The 21,300-nt window shown below is 37.0% G+C and overlaps 1 protein-coding gene across 1 annotated transcript in view; it reads right to left on the bottom strand.

Moving 5' to 3' along the window:
* Positions 1-2,321: 2,321 nt before the first annotated feature.
* The window catches only part of IMPG2 (interphotoreceptor matrix proteoglycan 2), a 31,252-nt gene continuing 12,273 nt past the window's right edge, over positions 2,322-21,300 (bottom strand). The window contains exons 4-19 of the mRNA XM_053455980.1: positions 18,183-18,349; positions 17,284-17,315; positions 12,659-12,708; positions 11,731-11,822; positions 10,495-10,656; positions 9,957-10,015; positions 9,830-9,850; positions 9,174-9,427; positions 8,535-8,620; positions 6,410-8,311; positions 5,672-5,891; positions 5,082-5,292; positions 3,904-4,092; positions 3,592-3,793; positions 2,673-2,752; positions 2,322-2,384 (exon numbers count right to left, since the gene is read on the bottom strand). Of these exons, the coding sequence (XP_053311955.1) occupies positions 2,345-2,384; positions 2,673-2,752; positions 3,592-3,793; positions 3,904-4,092; positions 5,082-5,292; positions 5,672-5,891; positions 6,410-8,311; positions 8,535-8,620; positions 9,174-9,427; positions 9,830-9,850; positions 9,957-10,015; positions 10,495-10,656; positions 11,731-11,822; positions 12,659-12,708; positions 17,284-17,315; positions 18,183-18,349 (3,767 nt within the window). The 3' untranslated portion in view covers positions 2,322-2,344. The remainder of the gene's footprint in view (positions 2,385-2,672; positions 2,753-3,591; positions 3,794-3,903; positions 4,093-5,081; positions 5,293-5,671; positions 5,892-6,409; positions 8,312-8,534; positions 8,621-9,173; positions 9,428-9,829; positions 9,851-9,956; positions 10,016-10,494; positions 10,657-11,730; positions 11,823-12,658; positions 12,709-17,283; positions 17,316-18,182; positions 18,350-21,300) is intronic.

Below are 21,300 nucleotides of genomic sequence, written 5' to 3'. Positions count from 1 at the left end.
TACAATTACAGTATGTTGGATGTTATGGCAACTAATGGCACTGTTAAAGTTGTCCAGGAGCTAGGCTTGACACTAGCCAGTGAGCGTCTAGCAAGGCAGAGTATGCAGTAATGTATGTCTCACAGAACTTGTTTCGGCGAACCATACATTTGTCTCATCTCAATGGGTTTGCCCTTTGGACTAATATTTCACAATTTGTCAATATAAGATGTGTAGGACAGAAGCCGGCTTTCCTGTCTGTATGGAAATACATTTATATACACGCATGGAGTGACTTCTGCATTCCACAGCACAGGAGTTGTGTGATGCCTGGTTGGGCCCACCAACTTCTTTCCTTGTCTTCTTCATATATATATATATAGATTTCTATAGAGTGTTTCATAATATTGCAAGTTGCATTCATTAAGACTCACCATAGTTTTTTTTTTTGTTTTTTTTTTAGATTTTATACATAAACAGTTCAGAAAACAATAATGTAAGCTACAAACTACTTATAATGACATATTTGAAACACTTCCTCTCAAAACTTCCTCTCAAGAGTGGATATCTGTTTTATCAACACTAAAATGCAACACCTTCCTTAGTTTATCCTAGTTGTAGAAGAAATAAAGCATTCATCCAGCCATAGTTATATACATTTAAGTATCTTTTACAAAAATCTACAGACATCCCAATGTCACTATCAAAAAGTGAGTATATCTGAAAGTGTCCTTATAAAATATGTTTTCCACAATATCCTCCATGAAGTAAATCCATAATTGTCAGTACTGTCACAGCATATGTAATGTGTCCTCCTGTTGTGTAAATCTTTCGTCTTGACTTTCAGACATTTCCTTAGAAAAAAATATCAAATTAAAAATGCATAATCTACAGGTACATGAATACCAGAAATAATCATGATTAGAATTATAACTATTACATTTTAATGATAAGTGTAAAGCTGCATTCCCTGGACACCTCATAGAGGAGAAATATTGTCTGTGCGATAAAATAACTGCTCAAGCATTAGGACATTGTTCTATAGGCGCTGTAGCCCTTTTATGGTTTTCTTTTATTTCTTTTGTTTGGGTGAACTCTACATTTGGGGAGGGTTTAAGAGCATTTACATTGATCAGCCATAACATTATGACCACTGACAGGTGAAATGAATAACACTGATAATCTTGTTATCATGGCACCTGCCAGTGGGTGGATGTATTAGGCAGCAAGTGAACATTTCATTCTCAAGGTTGAGGTTAGAAGCAAGGAAAATAGGCAAGCATAAGGATCTGAGCATCTTTGACAAGGGCCAAATTGTGATAGGTAGACAAGCCTCTCCAAACTACAGCTCTTGTGGGGTGTTCCCGGTCTGCAGTGAGCAAAAATGGTCCAAGGAAGGAAAAGTGGTGACAGGGTCATGGGCGGCCAAGGCTCATTGATGCACGTGGGGGGCAAAGGCCTGTGTGGTCCAATCCAACAGATGATCTTCTGTAGCTCAACTTGCTAAAAAAGTTAATGCTGGTTCTGATAGACAAGTGTCAGAACACAAAGTGCATCACAGTTTGTTGAATATGGGACCAGTCAGGGTACCCATGTTGACCCTGTCTACTGCTGAAAGCACCTACAATGGGAACCTGAGCATAAGAACTGGACCATGGAGCAGTGGAATAAGGAGGTCTGGTCTGATGAATCACATTTTCTTTTAAATCACGTGGAAGGCCGGGTACATGTGCATCGCTTACCTGGAGAATACATGGCACCAGGATGAATCCATGGAGGCCCCACATTGCAACTTGCAGGACTTACAGGATCTGCTGCTAACATCTTGGTGCCAGATACCAAAGCACACCTTCAGAGGTCTAGTGGAGTCCATGCATCGACGGGTCAGGGCTGTTTTGGTGGCAAAAGGGGAGCCTGCACAATGTTAGGCAGGTTTTCATAATGTTATGGCTGATTGGTGTATATTAAATGTTATGTTTAAACCCATTACTGTTCCTATACTCATTTTGCTTGAGTATATGCCTTTGAGAGGTACCCCCTCTTTTTATGGAGTAGGACTGATAGAGACTAGTTCCTGTTTTGTCAAATGTTCAACATCCAAATTAAATATATGTCAATGAGATTAAATAAAGAAGGAATTAGACAAGAATGAAGGATTTGGATCAGTTTTGTACCCTGTGTGGAAAGGAGTTGACAAATATTTTATAGGTAGAAATAGACACATTTAAGGACTGATTTCAAGTACATGTCTCGAATTTTGCAGGTAATCATCCATTTGACTGCACAGAAAAAGCAATATGTTTTATTCAGTATAACGTTATCATATAAAGTATTTACCTTTGTGCGTGTAAAAAAAAGTCCATAACTAATTTGTTGGATTTACTTTTCTTACACTATCAACAGACCTGTGTAGGAAATAAGAATTTTGTTATTAATTTAGTATCTTGTCACAATCATTTGTATTTTAGCTCCTGGATATGCTGATGTTAAAATATATTTCCTCATTGTGTTTTTAATGTATATATACATTGCTTAATTACATTTCTAAACACAGTTTCATTGGCTTATTTAGTGTATTGGGAGAAATGACAGATCCACTTTAATATTCAGTCACTTTGCCATGAAATATATCACACACTTCATAGTCAAGTACCGAAATAATTAGCTAAATAAGGAAAAGCTAGGTAACTTACATTTGATGTTGTCTCACAAATTCTGCAAACTGTCGATCTTTTGCATAAAGTTCTATTATTCGAATTCTGTCTTGAATTTCCTGAAAAGAGATCACAATTGAATGTGTGTGCAACAGACAGAGCCGGATCTATTTTTTGGTGTCCTAGAGAAACTTAAATTTTGGATTCTCCTCTGCCCCAACTCAGCATCAACATACTGCCCAACTGAGGGCTCTCCTCCTAAGTGTACACAGACTGGCCACATCTACGGGACACTCCATGCCTTTCTTGCTTCTCTTGATGATAAAGGGAAAAAAAACTTTACACTATAACTTCTTTAGTTGTGTCTTCAAATAAGGCTCTATAAGACTGGGGAAGTGGGTTAATGGGAAAATGCAATGAGTAGTTAAGGGGGGGGTAGAAGAAATGTGTTTTATGGAACAATTAAATGGATGGAAGGATTCCCAAAGAGTTGACACTGGTCACTGGGTTACAGGGAGAGAAAGAGGGTTAAGGGACAGAGACAGGATGAGACAGAGGAAATGGGCAGAAAGGAACAGAAAGGTCATACTCAGAAAGACAGATTTCCTTAGGAGGGGACCTGTGTATAGACCTGCTTAGGTGCCTTCCTTCTGGAGCTCCCAACACATTTTACATGTCTGGTGGCTAGTGGGATACACAAATCTATGCTGTGTGCACCTGCATGGGCCACCAGAACTCTCAATAAGGCAGTTATGGTGTGTGGGAAGGGTCATATGGTAGCAGAGCTTACATCGATCATCAATTCATACTGAGATATATACCCATCATTACTACCAAGAACTTAATTCTTGATACCAACACAAGACATGTGCACCTGTGAAAACATAGTCATGGTTTGGACCATTATATTGCATCTAGTAATGCCACAGTAAAGTTATCTAGGTTTGGATTATCTTACCTCCTTGGTAAGCTCACTGTTTTCATAAATGTGTCTTATTTCTTCACTACTGAAGTCGGCAGATGTTTCTGGACTTGTGGAACTGGCTGACGATTGCTGCGGGTATCTCTTATAGTAATGACTGTAGCCCGTAGTGTCACTCTCGTACATGGGATTGTACTTTACAGCATTTTCAATAGATGATAGGCTGTCACTTTGTCGGCTGTGGTGAAACCAAACATTCAGAAAACAGAGTCATTTTTTACCATTTTGATATTTATAAGTGTCTTTAACATTTTAAAATGAACCCCACCTTTACCAATTATAACTCACCCTACAGAATCTTCAGAATCTCCCTTTGTATTTTGACCACGAAGGGTCCTTGCCAGGAAAAAGATTATAGCAGAAGCTACAAGAAGGAACCCAGCTACAGAAGCAATAGCAATACCAACTACAAGAGGTTCTGAGACATATTCCTCACAGTGTTCTCCACGATACCACCAGTTTTCTCCTACCCGGCATCTATAGAATAACAAAGTGAAAATACATGTACACATTTTGAAATGTAAAGATTTCCGTGATATCAGATTCCTATCAGACTAGGCCTTGCAAAATTAAAAAAAGGCATAAATTGGTTGGTGGTGCTTGAAATTATCTTTGAGTATTTTTATTTGGTCATGGTAATCTTTTATGCAGTGAGAAAGCCTGCATGACTTTTCCACATCTATAAACATAACAAAAGGAATCAAAAGTAGATAGATGCCATCCAATAGTCCCCTTATGCACACAACTTATGTTCCCCAGGGAGCATCACTGTCGGGAAACCTCCTCCATACTTCCTCAACGGGAGTCTCCCAGTTTGGCAAGATTGCAAAATGTATTGTTTACCAGCAAAATGTATTGTTTACCAGCAAAATGTATTGTTTACCAGCAACATGTATTGTTTACCAGCAAAATGTATTGTTTACATAAAATTATATAGTTATATAGTCCTCAAGGATGAGGTATTATTCGGGCTTAATAAAGCCATCTGCCTCACGCGTTTAATGCGGCGAGGCACATCTTCCACATCTATAAACATCCCAGTGCTTTAATGCATACATTGTGTATTATCTGACTGAGGAATGATGCACATGCTACAGTTTACAGAAATCAAAAAGGACATTTTATGACACCAGATATATTTCTGGTCCTCACAACAACCTCAAGATCAGGCCGCTTTTATGTATATTGGTTTAATGTGGAATAACATGTCCCAAACCGGAATAGTTTCCTAATCATACAGCAATCTAGAATTTTTCACATTGTACTAATTATATTCTGGATTTATTTTCCAAGATACATTAGTATTGTAAGTTTACAGAAACTCAACAAAAGATGCAAGTGATTCAATGACCTTCATACTTTATTGACAAAGGACAACTTCAACTTTGAGCATATTTCAATAACAAACAAACAAATAATTCCGTACCATGAAAATAAAACGTGCATGCTCTGCGTTAACCACTTACCTGCATATTGCACCCTGCCCTGGGATGATATCACACTTGCCATCATTCTGGCAGAACTCTAATTCCAAGTCACACAGGCTCTGGCAGGGTAACCCATCAATGCTAACATATCCCGGGTTACAAACACATTCACCTTCACCGCTCCACTTGTTTATCAGACATTCAGAAAACTCGTTACATGCCTGGAATTTACAAGGATCAGCTCCATCTCCTAAAAATATCAAAAGAAAATCATATGGCAATTCATATTCAAGGTTTTATGCAGTTAAGACAAAAAAAATCATGGATTATCATAATTTCACCAATGAAAGGTACTTAATAATGTTGAGCCTTCTCCCCACAGACAGAGCAAAAAGTATTGTTTAAGTATAAACTGGATTGCTTTTTGGCAAAGATACACAGGGATACACAGTGAAATGTTGACCTAACAACAATACAGATTGTCTATGGACAACATTGGCATGTTCTTCAAAGGAATATTTGTTGCCTTGATCTAAATTAATGCAATTAAGGACATCTTGTATAGAATACCTTCTAGATTTTGTAACCTTATTTTATATATATATATGTATTTTTCACCAATATTGTACCTGCTTCAACATCCAGTGAGTACTTGTCAATAGCCAGGTTCATAGTTTGATAAGCAGTGTTGCAGAAGTCCTCAAGAATGATGTACACAGCATTGGTTGCATTACGCAGAACAGGCTTTGCAAACTTCATTCTGCTGTTCACAATAATGCTCCCATTTCGGAAATTTAATATCTCTAGGTTCTGAAAGCCAGTCAGATTGGATTGCAGATAGGGAACCAGCTGAAACAAATAAACGGATATTCAAAAGTGCCATGAAGTTTCTGTTCACGTATTACAAAACCATCATATGGGTCAACCATAAACAAGGTCCTAGGAAGCTAGCAAAAATGTTGGCAATTTCTGGTATTATCTTAATAAACTACAGATGGAATTACTGAACCACCTATAATTTTTTTAAGGACTCTAAATTGTGCCCTTAATTTTTTTGTCTTTACATATTCCAAACGTATGCTCTTGGGTAATAAAAAGTTACATTATAACCTTTATCTACCTGTTACAGAAGTAATTTTTCTTCTTGCCTCAACTTATCAGCATTTCATTGTTCAGTTAGGAAAAAAATTTCAAACATACAACCTCAAAATGATGTTGAATTACTTCTTCCTTTCTGTGTATGTGTTTATAGATAAATTATATTACATTTATAAGCATTATGCAATAAAACAGCTGTCTTTAAGAAATCACCAACCTTTGTACTCATTTAAGCGTATAAAGCCATCAACTTAAAGCAGAAATCTCACCAGTTCTAGAAACCGTTGCTCCAATGCTTTATATTCCGGAGAATTTTTATTAAATAAGTCCTCTGAAAATATCATGTTAGTTACACGTAGGCTGAAGAACACCAAAAGTGCCCGTGCTGATGCTGAAACATTGGTGCCACTTTCATGAGTAGAAAAAATAACTCCGGCCAGATCCGTTGAGTGGATATTTTTCGCAACCATGCTTCTTTCTTCTGCACTCATATCAGGATGAAAATACACAGTACTCATGTGATCTATGCTCACAGATATGTTCTGGACATCCATGGAAATATCCTCCTCTTGCGTCACTGTAACAACTTTAGAATGTAGCAGGCCTGTTGGCTCAATTGAATCATCACTTTGGAGTGGCTTATCTTCACTTTGTGGTTTGGTAACTGCACCCTCTTTGTAGATTACAGGAATAATATTGGAAATGGCGCTTTCTGACGGGACGGGATGGTCAGGGACACCAAATGGAAGATCCATCTTGGCAGAAGGGATTGTTTTTAACGTATTATCAAATAATTCTGTAGGTGATGCTGCTGCTACAACCAACACATCTTCTTTTCTAACATCAGTTGATGATACTGATACTGGTGTTGTTTTGACTGAAACAATATAAGTTTGCATATCTTCTTCGCTCATTGCTGGGGATGTAATTAAACTATGACCTGGAAGGTATGGTTTTAAAGGTTCTATTTTATTGGAGAAAGAGATATTTGTCAATTCTGACTCACTTTGCAAAATAATACTGTTCTGAGAAGGTGACTCTTGTGTTTCAGGAACATAAACTGTCTCTCTAGGTGCCGCTTTGCTAGATGTGTCTATAGAATATTTCAGAGTGGACTCAACTAGACTGTTACTTTCTGTAAATGAATATTCATATATAACCTCTGATCCTTGCATTGACAGTTCAGTATTCAAAGTCTCCAGTGTCCATAGTACAGGAGATAGCTCAGTTGATGGCTCTATAGTTGAATGCTGATTCTGCAACTGTTCTGTAGGAACAGAACTGTCAGACTGTTCAAGATTCCTAGTAATCTGGTCTACAGACATAATCTCAATGTCCTCTGTATTGGCCTGTTTAGTAATGAGCTGATCAGTGGAGTGATCTTTAAATTCTTCATTGTCTTTTGTTATCTCCATCGTATCTGTAAGTATAAACTGAGCTTCTAAACTAGTAAATGGCTCCAATGTCGCTCTTATCCAAGGTTTACTGTCCTTGCCTAGTGGACCAGATCCAGAACCTGATCCCTCAGCAGCATGGGTACTTCTCTCTGTGTCTGTATTAGGTGGCAGTAAATGTTCGTCAATTAGAATTTTGAGATTTTCATACCTGTCATCAGATGTGGAAGATGTAATTACGGTTGGTGTTCCATCACTTTCTGTATTGGTAAAAACTGCACTTTCAAAAGAAGACTTGCTTAGTGCAGGCAGTTCTGTAGCAATTGCAGCGGTCACATCTGAGCTGGATATTTCAGATGCTAAAGTTGTCAAGGTTGCAATTACATTGTTTTCTGTTGATGTTAATATATCTTTTGACATATGATCCTGGGGAGACAAAGTTGCAACAGTAGGGTGATCATAAGTAAGCATTTCATTATCTCCTGATTCCTCTTCAGGCTCCATATGCCCAAAGGTAACAGTAACTGCAGCTGCTCTTGTTTCCAAAGAGCTAAAGAGGGTGTTTTGTTGGAATCCAGGTGTCGTAGTTGTAAAGCTGTATTCATAACCAGGGACAACATCAACTCTGGAACTTATTTGTTCTGTAACAACTGGGCTTTCTGCTTCCAGTGCAACCTGACTTCTTGATGTCAGATCATGGCTTGTGTCCTCAAATGGCAAAATATTGCTTATTGTTGAATAGGCAGTGGGGAGCCATTCGGCTTTCAAAGCATTGTCCTAAGGTCAAATAGGTCACAAATTAGACTATCTTATAATTATAAAATTCTTTTGCATATTGTAAGACTAGTCTCTAAGTATTTTTCATGGAATACTTATTTGTATGGAAGTTCACACTGAACTTAAGGGAACTTAAATAAAAAGAAAGATACAAGATGATACATAAGGTAAAGAAAGCTATGACCCCCAATCTTCTACAAAAAAAAAAAACAGTGGTACTTACAACATCTCCAGTAGATGGCCTTGGGAAAGTTGACTTTTCAGTTACTGTGGTCCATTCATTGTAAAGGTATGTGGAAGCATTTCTGACTAAGTACAAAAAAGAAATAATTTCAAGCATATTACTTAGGGGATAATTTACAAATTGGAGGCAACAATTGGTCCCTTTGGATAAGTAAATGAACATCTAAGTGTTTAAACACCTGTAATTAGAATGAGAATCAGAAACATGTTACTGATTTAAATTCCACACCTTAAATGCATTACTTAAGAAGGAAAATGATGAACATTGATTTCCAAAATAGCTATATAGGCTGAAAAAAGACATGCGTCCATCAAGTTCAGCCTTTCCTATATCTGTTAATTTCTTGCTGCTGATTCAAAAGAAGTAAGAAATAACAAATACAAACAATAGCCTGTACATTTCTTAGCTAATTAGCTAGATCAATGTATAGATCATGCCCCCCAAAATTATACCTTCATGCTAACAAACTATAAAATATAAACACAAGACTGTGGAAACTCTATGGTAGATTTCATTGACTTTCTAGATTTCTGCCAGATGTCTGCCATACTGATATCGTCATAAGCTTTATGAATTTTATGAAATGTTTCAATATGGTTGTTTGAAGAGGTTACTTACCATTAATAAGCTGGAGTGAGTCATAATCTAAAACAAATGTATTATTTTTCAGCAATGTTTGTTTGTAGATTGCTTCTACGATATAATCTCTAAAGCTGCTGACTGTATAAACAGCCGTAGGATTATCTTCAACATCGTTAAGGACAGTGTCTTCGACTTTATTGGAATGAAGGTTCATGAGGTCCAAAGTAGCACTGCTAATTGCTTCTGCATCGCCATCAAAAATGACAGCGTAATGTACTTCCACACCAACTCTGAATGAAAAAAGCAATGTATGTGAAACTGTCATATACCAGGCTATTCACATACGTGCACACGGCTGCCATATACCTAAATCTACTTGCCACTGTTTTCTGAATGCAGTCTCTATAAACATTTTGAAATATATATTAGGTTAATATTTATGTTCTCTTTTAAGTTTCCCAGTTGCGTAGATTACAAAAAGGGTGCGGGTTAATAAAAAATGACTTGTTTGAAATCAGTTTGAGAAAAACTAATATAGTACATGTCCTCAGTTATTTAAAAATGTCAACATGGACCATTTTATAATGATTTATTTCTAGAAATTCCATAGCACTGATTGTCATTCATAATATACCAACTAGCCCGGTCTTGTATAGTGGTTCCCTAAACTATTTTCATCCATTATAGTTTACCTGTCATCCAGTAGTGATGGGCTGCGAATAAAAGAAAAGTTAAAGTCAATTAAAGCCATATTAAAGCCATATTCAGTTATGTACATCAAGACATAGTTAATACAGCTTTGTTTTACATTAAACATACCTTAATTTTTGCACAATTATCGTTTTGTATCCTGGCAAATGTTGAAATACATTTTGCATCTGTAGAAAAAAAAATAAGCTATTACCAGTCAAAGTAATGTGAATTTAACCCAATTGTATTTAATAATGGCAAATAGCGTGATATTTTCTATTAGTGTCAATTACTAGATGAAACAAAATTTAACCACTTGATAAAAAGATACAAAATCATGTCTGTACTATCTGAGAAAAATAGATATATTAAAAGAATTTCATAAAGTCTGCACAAATTACCAAATTAAATAACACCAGCCTTCCAATTACCCATAAACATTCGTTATAATACCTGGTATGCTACTGGGAACTATTATTGTAAAATAAATAAAATAAAGTTTACAAAATATGGCAAACTTCTAAAAGTGCATTGGAAATATCATTAAAAAATATTAGCTTTCAAGCGATGCAAGAAAATAAAGTGATTTTGTATGAAATATTATTTCATTGTTGTTGCATGTTCATGCACGTTTTTGTTGTTGTTGTTTAGTTATGTTTTGCTTTACCTGTGCAATAAACTTTGCTCTAAACATCTGGTATGACTCTGAAGACGGGTCACTTAATTCCTTGTTATACTCCTCGCCAAGAAGTAGTATAGTAAATTCTACCATCTTCTCCCCTGTTAGCTTCACAGGCTTCTCTGTCAACTTCACAATCTCATTATCCAACTGCAGAAAACAAAACTGATTTATTAGTTCATTTAGTGGACATTTTGCCCAAAAATTTAGATAGACTCAATTACTGCGACAAATTATACAGTTTTTCCAATTTCCAAGTAGCAGAGAGTAGATTTGTGCATTCAGATTCGTACAAATGTTAACGAAATTGGCTCCACCATTTATATGCAGACAGATTGACAAAAGAAAGAGATGTGCAGAAATGCTTCTCTTTCTCTCGAGATCCATCTACATTATTCTTGTATCTTGGAGTACTTCTGAAAAATGGTGTGCACCACAGGACTGCATATCATATAAAAAAAACAGAGCACCTATAGTGGGGTGTGTGGTTAGAGGTAGACCAAGGGGCAAGGTTGGGTCTCCATAAATGCATCCTGGTGTTCTCCAGGTAAGCGACGCACATGTACCCGGCCATCCACGTGATTTAAAAGAAAATGCCATTCATCAGACCAGGCCACCTTCTTCCATTTCACTGTGGTCCAGTTCTTATGCTCACATGCCCATTGTAGACGCTTTCAGCAATAGACAGGGGTCAGCTTAGGTACCCTGACTGTTCTGCGGCTACGCAGTCCCATACACAACAAACTGTGTGTTCTGACACCTTTCTATTAGATTACATTTTTCAGCAATTTGAGCTACAGTAGCTCATCTGTTGGCTATGACCACATGGGCCCCCCACGTGCATCAGTGAGCCTTGGCTGTCCATGACCATGTTGCCGGTTCACCCCTTTTTCTTCCTTGGACCACTTTTGACAGGTACTGACCACTGCAGACCGGGAACACCCCACAAAAGCCCCACTAAAAAGAAGGCTCATTCAACTGTATTGTATGGATACATTAACATCCGTTCCTCAAATTTGAAGTAAATTAATAAATAAATAAAAGAACTTAGCTGAGTGAAGTGCGTTTATTTATCCATGGCTTAACGATTGTTGCCCATAGCATTCACCGAGCTAGTGCTGGTGGTAAGTATATTACGTGCAGAATGTAAAGGGACCTCTCAGCTATCATTTGCATTAAAGTGCATATGATGGCTGGAGTGTCCCATTAATAAATGAGACTTACGTTATCTACAGCTTCTTCCTGCTCCAAAATCTTCATTGTTGTATGGCTTTCAACGGGTACTTCATAAGGGAATGGTACATTAGCAGCTGCATCTGCAGTACACATATGAGACGCAATAATAGGAAATCATGGCAAATATGACTAAAACCTTTTTGTTTTCAGTGCTATTAACACTAAAAAAAGAAATCATACAGTAGGATTTATTCAATAAACTGTAGCTTTTCCATGAGCGGATCGAGGGGGAAGGACGGAGCAAGCATCATGCTTGAAGAGGAAGGATATAGAGGTAAGTCCCGAGTCTTTATATCCCTAATTTCAAGAATGCTGGGTTAAGCAGAGCCACGTAACATTGTGTTGCATAGGAGTAGCGCATGTGTGCGCAAGTTGCTGAAGACAGGGTAAGTGAGTTGTGTGTGTGTCTAACTGGGTATGTGGGTTTGTGTGTGTCTGTCTGGGTTTTGTGAGTGTGTATGCTGTGTTATGTTAGTGTTTGTGTCTGGTTATGTTAGTGAGTGCATTGTTGTAGAGGTGTTACTGTGTGTTAGCATTGAAAATCTAGTGTGGTAGCATCTGGATGTGTGTGTTAGTGTGCGTGTGGTTAGTTAGAAGAGTTTAGTTGCCCCTGGATAACATACAGACAAATTTGTTGTTACATGCCAGTGAATAAACCCCAACAAACCCCTTATATGCAAAATCAAATGTATTTATTTTATTTTTTTTAAAAAAGCATTTTGTGAAAATATCAAGGCAAATGGAATTTTACTTAATTCTAGATAGCAAATCTGTTTTCATCAACCATTTTTTTTTGTAAGGCAAATAAAAAAAAGATTAAGGAGATGAAGAAAACCATGTATTATTCTGTTTATAAAAAAAAATCCCACAATGCCATTCTGCTGTATGTATGGATGCAAGCAATGGGCAGATATACCTTGAAACGATGTAATATCTTGGGCTGGAGGTGTTTCTGTTACTTCCGAACTGAAAAATACACAACAATAACAATGTTAATCCAACAGTATCTTCAAAGAACAGAAGAAAATAAGAAACACTGGATCATGACATCATAGCCTAGCACTCGCCCTCAGGAGGAGAAGCTACCTCAACAGTTAAAGTGTTCTAGTTACATGAAGATCTCTGATGTGAGGTATGCTGGGGATCCCTTTTGGTGACCTGCATACTTGAGAACCTCACAGGCAAGGCTACCCCAAGCATTCCCTTTTCTGGGGAGTGGCTTCATGAAGGGGTGGGGCTAGGCACACCAGACAGCCTTTATTGGGCATGGAGTGGGAGGGAAATAGTAGAAAGTGGGCATGGCCAAAAGCCACTCCTCTCCCTGGAGAAAGAAGAAGCTGATATTTAGTAAATTTAATCCAAGCACAATTTAAGCAAAAAACATTTGTCTCAAAATATTCAGAGCATTTATCAAGAGAAATAGACTTTGTGTTTGTCCTTTTAAATGTGAAGTATTTAACAATTATAAATGCAGCATCTAAAAAAGTAATGTTAAGGTCCATTTATTTTCCCTTCTTGATAAAAGAATCATAAAGTAGCTGTATAATGATGTAATAGTGCAATATAATTCCCAGGTCCTAAAGTTCGTTCTACAAATTACAAGAGAGACATTAACATTTATACAATGATTTGGCACATTATAAATACATATTTCCGTTCACTGTGCATTGCATTCTAAAAAAATAAAAGTGTTGCATTTGGTGATGAATAGTGAGTTGTGTAAACTAGAATGTGTACTGAGCTACATTAATATATTACTGTCTCCTCGAAGCAGCTCTGCAACATAGAGTACAAATATTAAGTATTATAGATATGAATAGATACAAATATTACTTAAATTACTATTGTCATGATTAACTGAATATCATGCTAATGGAGTCCTTGCCAAAAAGCTATGGAGAATTTAGTGATGGGGGCATGAGCAAATTTTCCTCTATAGATCAGATCTGATTTGGCACTCTTTAATGTCATAAGATTTCCAAACAGGAACTATGCCTTCTGTGTGCTGCAGAGTGAAAACTTGGCTTATTAGATAACAATTGAGGAACGCCATTAAAATAATGGAACACAGAAACATCTTGCAGTAAGGTCTTCCCAATAGATAGCCAAAGAACCCCAGCTGTTTAGTTTGATGCCATTAAGGGTGCCATTGTGGGCACTAGAGTGCTATCTGATTTTTTTTTTTTGTTCCTAGTCCTACTTTCGGGCAAGTCTGGGTAAAAGGAATGAAGAAGATCTCAAAAGCGCATATAACTACATATTTTTCTATGCTGGCCCAATAAAAGGTATTCGCTTCAGCTAAAGACTCTGGTCTCCTTCTTAGGAAGACTAAGGAAGGGTGATGATTCAATAAATGACTAAAATTATTGCCGACTCAGGGTATTGTTACTAAAAAGACCAGAATACATACGTGGATTACATACATGCATACCTGGGAACTCCCAAGGTTTGATCCTGAGTCTCAGGGTTTTGGCCCCAATCTCAGTATGTTGTGGTTGATATTCCATTTTTAATGCAGGTGACTGATGTCTATTGAGCTATTAAAGGTCTAATGTTTCAAGAGTGTGAAGGTCAGCTCGTTTAGAAAGTTCTCCGGTATGCATGTATGCAATATAGCCTAACATATGTTTGTTGACCAGCAACTACACATCACCTTCCACCCTGTGGTTGTAAAGGCGTCGCTGCTTACCTGCACAGGTGAAGCCATGGAGCAGTATCTCTGCAGAATGTTATTTAAAATAAAGCAAAAGGAAATAACTTGGAGGTACAGCAACTGACATACAACCAGTGTTCATGCATTGTATACACACAACATTGGCTACATCGAGTGAAATTGGAGATAATGCGGCTTATTCCCTAAACTGTGAGTTCAAGGTAAAATAAAACAGCTCAGTTTCAAAATTCACTATGCATTGTGAACCCCACTGACCTTCTCCAGCAACAAGGGCTGAGTTTGCTCCACATTATGCATGATTAATGTGGTGAGAGTTGCTTCACCAATTTACCTATACACTATATAGAGCCTTCATTGAAATGCTTATCGTGCACCAAGACACCAAGAGTTAAAATGTTCTGCACGAACCCTTGCAATGTAATCATTTGGTGATCAACTCGGTTACAGTTTCCTAGCTCTGGAGCATAGAATACAAATATTAAGGGGAAGATTTAAAGTACAAAAAGCCCACTACCCCTTATTAGTGCAAATGCATTTTTTTAAAAAAATAAGTCTTCACCGTATTAGTTCAAATAAGAAGAAAACCTGACAAGCGTGACACTGTGAGACCTAAATAACAGATTCCTCTGTTTCCCATCCTTTCTGAACTAGTGGGAAGCCCCTCTAGTAGCCACATTATCTCTCTTGCTTGCATGCCTCCATTCTAATAATGAGTGATAGTTACAGTCAATGGCATCATGCACGGCCCTGCCTAGCCTTAACTTATAGCAACATCGATCTACTTTAAATACCGGAAAGTATTTTAAAACCAGTATTAACTTAATTGTTCCTTCTCAGTGAGCTATTAAAATAAGGTATTCAATGAAAAAGAAAAGATAGCCTGGGATGCTGTGACTCCGGTCCCAAATGACATCATTTAGAAAGTAAGATACACACAAATAATGAAAATGTTATACTATATGTAAAACATGCTTCACACTGACACAATAAGGCACCTTGAACAATAAGGCACACCATTTGTATGTATATATAAATATATATATATATATATATATATATATATATATATATATATGTATATATATATATATATATATATATAATGAACACAGTGTTCTTTTTGCATTAAAGTAGCACAAATGCTGTGGGACAAATATGTAGAATAGATCTGCATCGAGGCCAAATCTGGGAATTCTTCAGAGACTGGTTAACTACGATATATTGTAGCTTGGATAATTTGTCCCCAATTTGACTCCATGTATAATCACGTGTTTACAGACAGAATTTCTTCCAGCATATTTTTTTTCTGTATGGGCATAACTGATAGTTTAAAACATTATATTTAAACAAGTAATAGCATAGGTCGGACAGGAGAATCTTTGGAGTATGCATGGGAAGTCTATGTTCTGAAGGCTTGGTGGTGTCTACTTGCCCTTGGAAAAAACAATTTGACTTCGTGCTATTTTTGTGGAAATATAAAATAATTCAAATACTAAAGGCAGAAAAAATTGAAGAAGCAATATTAACTTTCTATAAAATCACTCACCCACATGACCAGCCAGTGCAAGAACTTAAGAAGAAAAACAAAAAAAACAATAAATAGATTGCATATTTAAAAAAAAAAGAAAAAACATTTAAGTCGTAATAAAGCTGATATATAAAAGAAAGATTACTTTATCTTTATAGATATAACCCTTATTTCTTTGTCCATCTTTATATAACTTAGCAGATTGGTATGTAAGGGTTGAGTAAGGGAGAGGGCATTACATAGGAGATTGGTGTATTAGGCTTGAGTAAGAGAGGGCATTACATAGGAAAGTGGCGTGTTAGGGTTGAGTAAGGGAGAGGGCGTTACATAGGAAAGTGGCGTGTTAGGGTTGAGTAAGGGAGAGGGCGTTACATAGGAGATTGGTGTGTTAGGGTCGAGTAAGGGAGAGGGCGTTACATAGGAGATTGGTGTGTTGGGGTTGAGTAAGAGAGAGGGCGTTAAATAGGAGATTGGTGTGTTAGGGTCGAGTAAGGGAGAGGGCATTACATAGGAGATTGGTGTGTTGGGGTTGAGTAAGGGAGAGGGTGTTAAATAGGAGATTGCTGTGTTAGGGTCGGGTAAGGGAGAGGGCGTTACATAGGAGAGTGGCGTGTTAGGGTTGAGTAAGGGAGAGGATGTTATACAAAAGATTGGTGTGTTCGGGTTGAGTAAGGGAGAGGGTGTTACATAGGATATTAGTGTGTTAGGGTATAGTAAGTTAGAGGATGTTACATAGGAGATTGATGTGTTAGGCTCGAGTAAGGGAGAGGGCGTTACATAGGAGAGTGGCGTGTTAGGGTTGAGTAAGGGAGAGGACAAAAAGGGCAACCACATCAGCCATGATTTTCAGGAAAAATACCCTTTTCAAATGTTGCTGACCAGTGCAGGTAAAGTGCTGTCCTGGTGAGTGGTGTATAACTTGGTAATTTGTTCCTTTCCATGAGTTTTTACATCATACAAGTGCCATAACTTGAGACCGTGGCAAGATTATCACATCTGCTTCTGGAAGCAGATGGAAGTAGAAAGAGGTGCATGGGCATTACCTATGGAAGGAATGGCCTGCATCCACCAAACAGCAAGGCAGAACTTTTATGTGTTGAAAGCAACGTGCAAAATGATATGTTTCCTGGCTGATGTGGTCAACCTAGGGCCAAAGAGGCAGTGGTTATGGTATGGCAAGGAATGGTAGTATTTAAATAGCTATATTATATTGTATGTAATGGAATTAAAACTAATAGGCCAAAAATGGGGTGGTATTCCAGAACAATCTAGCTTTGATACCAGCAGCATATTTATGTCATATACCTATTATTAGTACACACCACACACTGGGACCTACCTGCTCCCTGTTTGTTTACTAAGATCCAGTTTCTGCAAGAAGTTAAGAAAAAAAGCATTTTAGCTATACCTCAGTTACATCAGAGGTAAACGACAAGTTGCCCATGGGTATCAAAATACATCTTAAATATACAATCACTGAGATCATTATTATGAGTATTAATATGTTACAAAAAGTCCTGAAGTGATGCTTATAACATGTGCCATAAACCTACCACTAGCATTTCCCCTGAGCATGACTGCATCTCGAGACCTCTCATTAAAACTATCGGTACCAGGAACAAACACTAACACATAACTCAGTAAATAAATACCTCATTAAGCAAGAGCTCTGCTCGGAGAACAACAACACTGTTCATCAGCTCCGGAGCTTAGACCAAGTGACCGGAAAAATATTTGCTATTTGAAATATGCAAACAAGTGTCCAGGTCTGCAAGAGCTCAAGATAACTTTGTAGATCATTGTAATGGTGTAAACAATTGGAGCTTTCCGTGTGAGATGTGCCTAGTAGACACAAAGACCAATGTCACCGGCCAACAAAAATAAAATAAAGGCATTGTGGTTGGGGCATAGAAAAGATGGAGAGGAGCATGACCAAACTGTGAAGTGTATTGACTAATGGTGAACTAGGTGAGGCTAACTCATGGATCGTACTAACTTTCTCCTGTTGCGACCAAAAGATTGGCCTTTGGATTCCAGCTCATCTAAGGAGCCTGCATTATGCCCGATGTTCCATTAGCATCCTACATCAGATTTACTACTAGTATTCTCATTGAATGCTAATATCTGTATGATTTTTTTTTATTTAGGCTCTTTTGTTTATTGGTCACAATAAATCCATAGCCTGTTTGCTTCATAAATTCCAAGTATTCATTTTTTTTAAGTTATTTATTTATTTACCTCTCTGACCAATTTGTGATGTTCTTCAGACCTGCTAAAGTTGGTCCCTATTTCAAATGGCGTCATGGTGCCACCTTCACACAATCGCATCCAGCGCTGATATTCTGTTTGGTCTGGTAGCCGGTCCCAGAATATCTTGAAAACTTCCCAGACCGTTTCTTGACATACTGAACAGAAATTAAACAGTTAATAAAGTAATATACTGACCACTAATAAATTGCTCACCATCATTCGGTTATATTGGAGTTTCCTAAGGTAAGTTGTGCTGTTACCTACTGTTGCATTTTTTGTGATTGTTGTCAATAACAAAAATGACAAAGAAAAGTTATTTATTTGTATGTGTATAAAACTTTGTAATCTTGTTACTTTTGTTTTGTTTGTCAATGTTGCTTGTCTGTAAAAAGTGTTATGTGTTCATGTCTTGTTTGCCCTGGAAGAACCTTATATATGGCACAGCCATGTATAATGAAGACTGTGAGTTCAAATAATCAAACCACCCAAAACTTGTTTGTGTAAACTCGTTATTTAGCGAATGAACCCCAGATAGCAAACATTTAATCCATAGCTTAAACACCAGGACTGAAAGAGCTAAGACCCTCTAGGAAGGTTTTTGAATGTTTTGTATGTAATTCTATAGGTATGTTGTATATTGTAAAATATGTGCCTCTGTTTCTTTCTAAGGTAATGAGTATCTACAGCACTGGGAATGGACATAACATACTGTAGGATAGTAATGAGTATCTAGGACATTGGGCATGAGCATGTTGTTGTATATAATGGTAGTACTAAGTATCTACAACACTGGGGATAAACATTTATATTCTAAACTTGGAGAATTCAAATATCACAATTTTACAAGGGTGCTGAGTATCTACACGATCCTAAGCAATGCTGAGAAAGAACATGCCGTATTATATAATGGGGATGAATATTTTAAACTCGGGGAATATACATGCCATGCTAAATAATCGTACTGAGTATCTACAACACTGGGGATGGTTGTGCAATGTTATATAATGGTATTAGTATCTACAAGAGTGGGCATTAACATGTAGTGGTGTATAACATGCCATGCTACGTAATGGTAAAGAGTGACCACAAAACTAGAAATGAACATGCAGTGGTATATAATGGTAATGAATATTTACACTGGGATAAACATGTCATGCTATAAAATGGTACTGAGTACTTCCAACACTGGGATTGAACATGCCATGCTATATAATGGTAATGAGTATCTACAACTCTAGGAATGGACATGCAATGCTATATAATGTTAATGAGGACCTCCAACACTAGGGATGAACATGCAATGCTTTGTGATGGTAATGAGTATCTACAACACTAGGGACAGACACGCTGTGCTATATAATACTGATGAATATTTACAATAATGTGGATAAACATGCCATGCAATAAAATGGTAATGAGTATCTATAACACTGTGGATAAACATGCCATGTTATATAATGGTATTGAGTATTTACAACACTGGAAACACACATGCCATGCAATAAAATGGTAATGAGTATCTATAACACTGTGGATAAACATGCCATGCTATATAATGGTATTGATTATTTACAACACTGGAAACACACATGCCATGCAATAAAATGGTAACGAGTATCTAAAACATTGGGGTCGAACATGCCATTCTATATAATGGTAATGAGTATCTACAACACTGGGAACAGACATACTGTGCTATATAATACTGATGAATATTTACAATAATGTGGATAAACATGCCATGCAATAAAATGGTAATGAGTATCTATAACACTGTGGATAAACATGCCATGCAATAAAATGGTAATGAGTATCTATAACACTGTGGATAAACATGCCATGTTATATAATGGTATTGAGTATTTACAACACTGGAAACACACATGCCATGCAATAAAATGGTAATGAGTATCTATAACACTGTGGATAAACATGCCATGCTATATAATGGTATTGATTATTTACAACACTGGAAACACACATGCCATGCAATAAAATGGTAACGAGTATCTAAAACATTGGGGTCGAACATGCCATTCTATATAATGGTAATGAGTATCTACAACACTGGGAACAGACATACTGTGCTATATAATACTGATGAATATTTACAATAATGTGGATAAACATGCCATGCAATAAAATGGTAATGAGTATCTATAACACTGTGGATAAACATGCCATGCAATAAAATGGTAATGAGTATCTATAACACTGTGGATGAACATGCCATGCAATAAAATGGTAATGAGTATCTATAACACTGTGGATAAACATGCCATGCTATATAATGGTATTGAGTATTTACAACACTGGAAACACACAAATGCCAGGCTATAAAATGGTAATGAGTATCTATAACACTGTGGATAAACATGCCATGCTATGTAATGGTAACGAATATCTATAACACTGGTATTGAACATGCCATTCTATATTATGTTAATGAGTATCTAGAACTCTAGGAATGGACATGCAATGCTATATAATGTTAATGAGGACCTCCAACACTAGGGATGAACATGCAATGCTTTATGATGGTAATGAGTATCTACAACACTGGGAACGGACATACTGTGCTATATAATACTGATGAATATTTACAATAAGGTGGATAAACATGCCATGCAATAAAATGGTAATGAGTATCTATAACACTGTGAATAAACATGCCATGTTATATAATGGTATTGAGTATTTACAACACTGGAAACACACATGCCATGCAATAAAATGGTAATGAGTATCGATAGCACTGTGGATAAACATGCCATGCTATATAATGGTATTGAGTATTTACAACACTGGAAACACATGCCAGGCTATAAAATGGTAATGAGTATCTATAGCACTGGTATTGAACATGCCATTCTATATAATGGTAATGAGTATCTAGAACTCTAGGAATGGACATGCAATGCTATATAATGTTAATGAGGACCTCCAACACTAGGGATGAACATGCAATGCTTTGTGATGGTAATGAGTATCTACAACACTGGGGACAGACACGCTGTGCTATATAATACTGATGAATATTTACAATATTGTGGATAGACATGCCATGCAATAAAATGGTAATGAGTATCTACAACACTGGAAACGC

This window comes from Spea bombifrons, chromosome 2, assembly GCF_027358695.1.
Source record: "Spea bombifrons isolate aSpeBom1 chromosome 2, aSpeBom1.2.pri, whole genome shotgun sequence".
Lineage (NCBI taxonomy): Eukaryota > Metazoa > Chordata > Amphibia > Anura > Pelobatidae > Spea > Spea bombifrons.
The sequence above is the reverse complement of the archived record's forward strand: the minus strand, read 5'-3'. Positions and strand labels throughout refer to the sequence as shown.